General features: G+C 54.6%; 1 protein-coding gene across 1 annotated transcript in view; it reads left to right on the forward strand.

Annotated features, from left to right (window-relative positions):
• Nucleotides 1-1,740, forward strand: part of MROH7 (maestro heat like repeat family member 7) — a 51,793-nt gene that overhangs the window by 24,353 nt on the left and 25,700 nt on the right. The window contains 1 exon segment of the mRNA XM_023515097.1: nucleotides 340-494. Coding sequence (XP_023370865.1) covers nucleotides 340-494 — 155 coding nt within the window.

The following is a 1,740-nucleotide window of genomic DNA, read 5'->3' on the forward strand; positions in this document are numbered from 1 at the left end:
TGCTCATCACTGGGCACAGCTTGCCCAGGGCAGGGCAGAGGTGGTGGCGGCTGAATTCTTGGTGCTCCCAGCTTGTGCCTTGTGGGGTTTCATCTCTTGCCATCCCAGAGAGAACTGACCTGGTGCAGGGAGCGTGGGGGGGGCGTGACAGAGAAACTGGCTCCTGGCTCCCTCCCAGGAAGGAGAAGGCACTCTGCTGGCCTCTTGTCTCTCCCCTGTCTCTCCTGCACTCCCTCCCTCCCTCTCCCCTGTCCTCTGCCCATTTTCCTGCATGCCCCATGCCTCCTTTGGCTTCTCCATGGGCCATCACTGCTCACCACTGCCCTGGCTGTGTCCCAGATCCCAGAAATCATGCAGGGCATCTACCTACAGCTGAGCCAGATCCAGGAACCACGGGCCCGCGAGGTGGCCCTGCTGCCCGTCTCCCTCCTGGCCAGCTCCTTCATGACGGAGGTCGTGGTGGCCCTGCTCATGTGCCCCCTCCCACTGGACAGGTACCAAGCAAGTGGGGGGGTCCCAGCTGCTACATCTCAGAAGGCTGAGGCAGCCCCACCCTGGGCTGGGATCTCTACCTGCTGTTCTGCCCAGAGAAGCTGTTGCCTGCCCAGCTGGCTCCTCTCTCTGGATCAGTGACACTTACGCAAACATCATGCGCTTCCAGAGTACCACTTTGATGTCAGAACTCATCAGTAATATAGTCCCTCATTCTTACAACAGTCCCATTCCACAGATAAGGAAACTGAGGCTCAGGAAATAGTCTTGCCCTAGGTAACCATTGAGTAAGAAACAGAACAAGGACCTAACCTCAGGGTTTTTGTATTATTTTTGTTGTTTGAGGCTCACTTCGTCACCCTCAGTAGAATGCTGTGGTGTCACATGTCACAGTAACCTCAAACTCTTGGGCTGAAACAACCCTCTTGCCTTAGGCTCCCAAGTAGCTGGGACTATAGGTGTCCACCAAAATGCCCAGCTATGTTTTTAGATAGGACTCACTTTTGCTCAGGGTGGTCTAAAACTCCTGAGCTGAAGCAATCCACCTGCCTCAGCCTCCCAGAGTGCTGGGATTACAGGCATGCGCCACCGCGCCCGGCCTAAACTCAGGTTTGACTGATGCCAAGCCCAGGGCTCTTTCATGATGCCAGATACCCAAAGGGGGCCTGAGTGTTGGTTCTGACTCCACCTCCATCTGCTATGTGGTCTTGGGTAGCCCCCTTACCATTTCTGGGCTTCAGTTTTCCCTGATAGGCAGAAGGAGGAAACGGGCCCTACTGTCTCACCCCCGAGGAGTGGGCGATGCAGTAATTAGCCAGCTGTGCGGAGTGCCTGCTCGGCCTGGCCCATGTACTAAGATACTCCATCCTCACTGCCTTCAGGGAGCCCATGGACTGGTGGGAGAGGGGACTATGGCCACATGGGGAGCTTGTGGGCAAGAGAGGTCAGTCTGGCTGACCTCATGGCCTAGGGGATGTTCCCATACCTACTTTTGTTTGTTTGTTTCTGAGACAGAGTCTCATTCTGTTACCCTGGGTAGAGGGCCCTGATGTCATAGCTCAGAGCAACCTCAAACTCACAGGCTCAAGTGATCCCCTTGCCTCAGCCTCCCAAGTAATTAGAACCACAGGCATGCACCATAATGCCCAGTTAATTTTTCTATATATATATACTTTTTGAGACAGAGTCTTAAGCTTTCACACTGGGTAGAGTGCTGTGGCATCACAGCTCACAGCAACCTCAAACTCC

Source organism: Otolemur garnettii, unplaced genomic scaffold (assembly GCF_000181295.1).
Source record: "Otolemur garnettii isolate 467f Iridium unplaced genomic scaffold, OtoGar3 scaffold00066, whole genome shotgun sequence".
NCBI classification, from domain to species: Eukaryota; Metazoa; Chordata; class Mammalia; order Primates; family Galagidae; genus Otolemur; species Otolemur garnettii.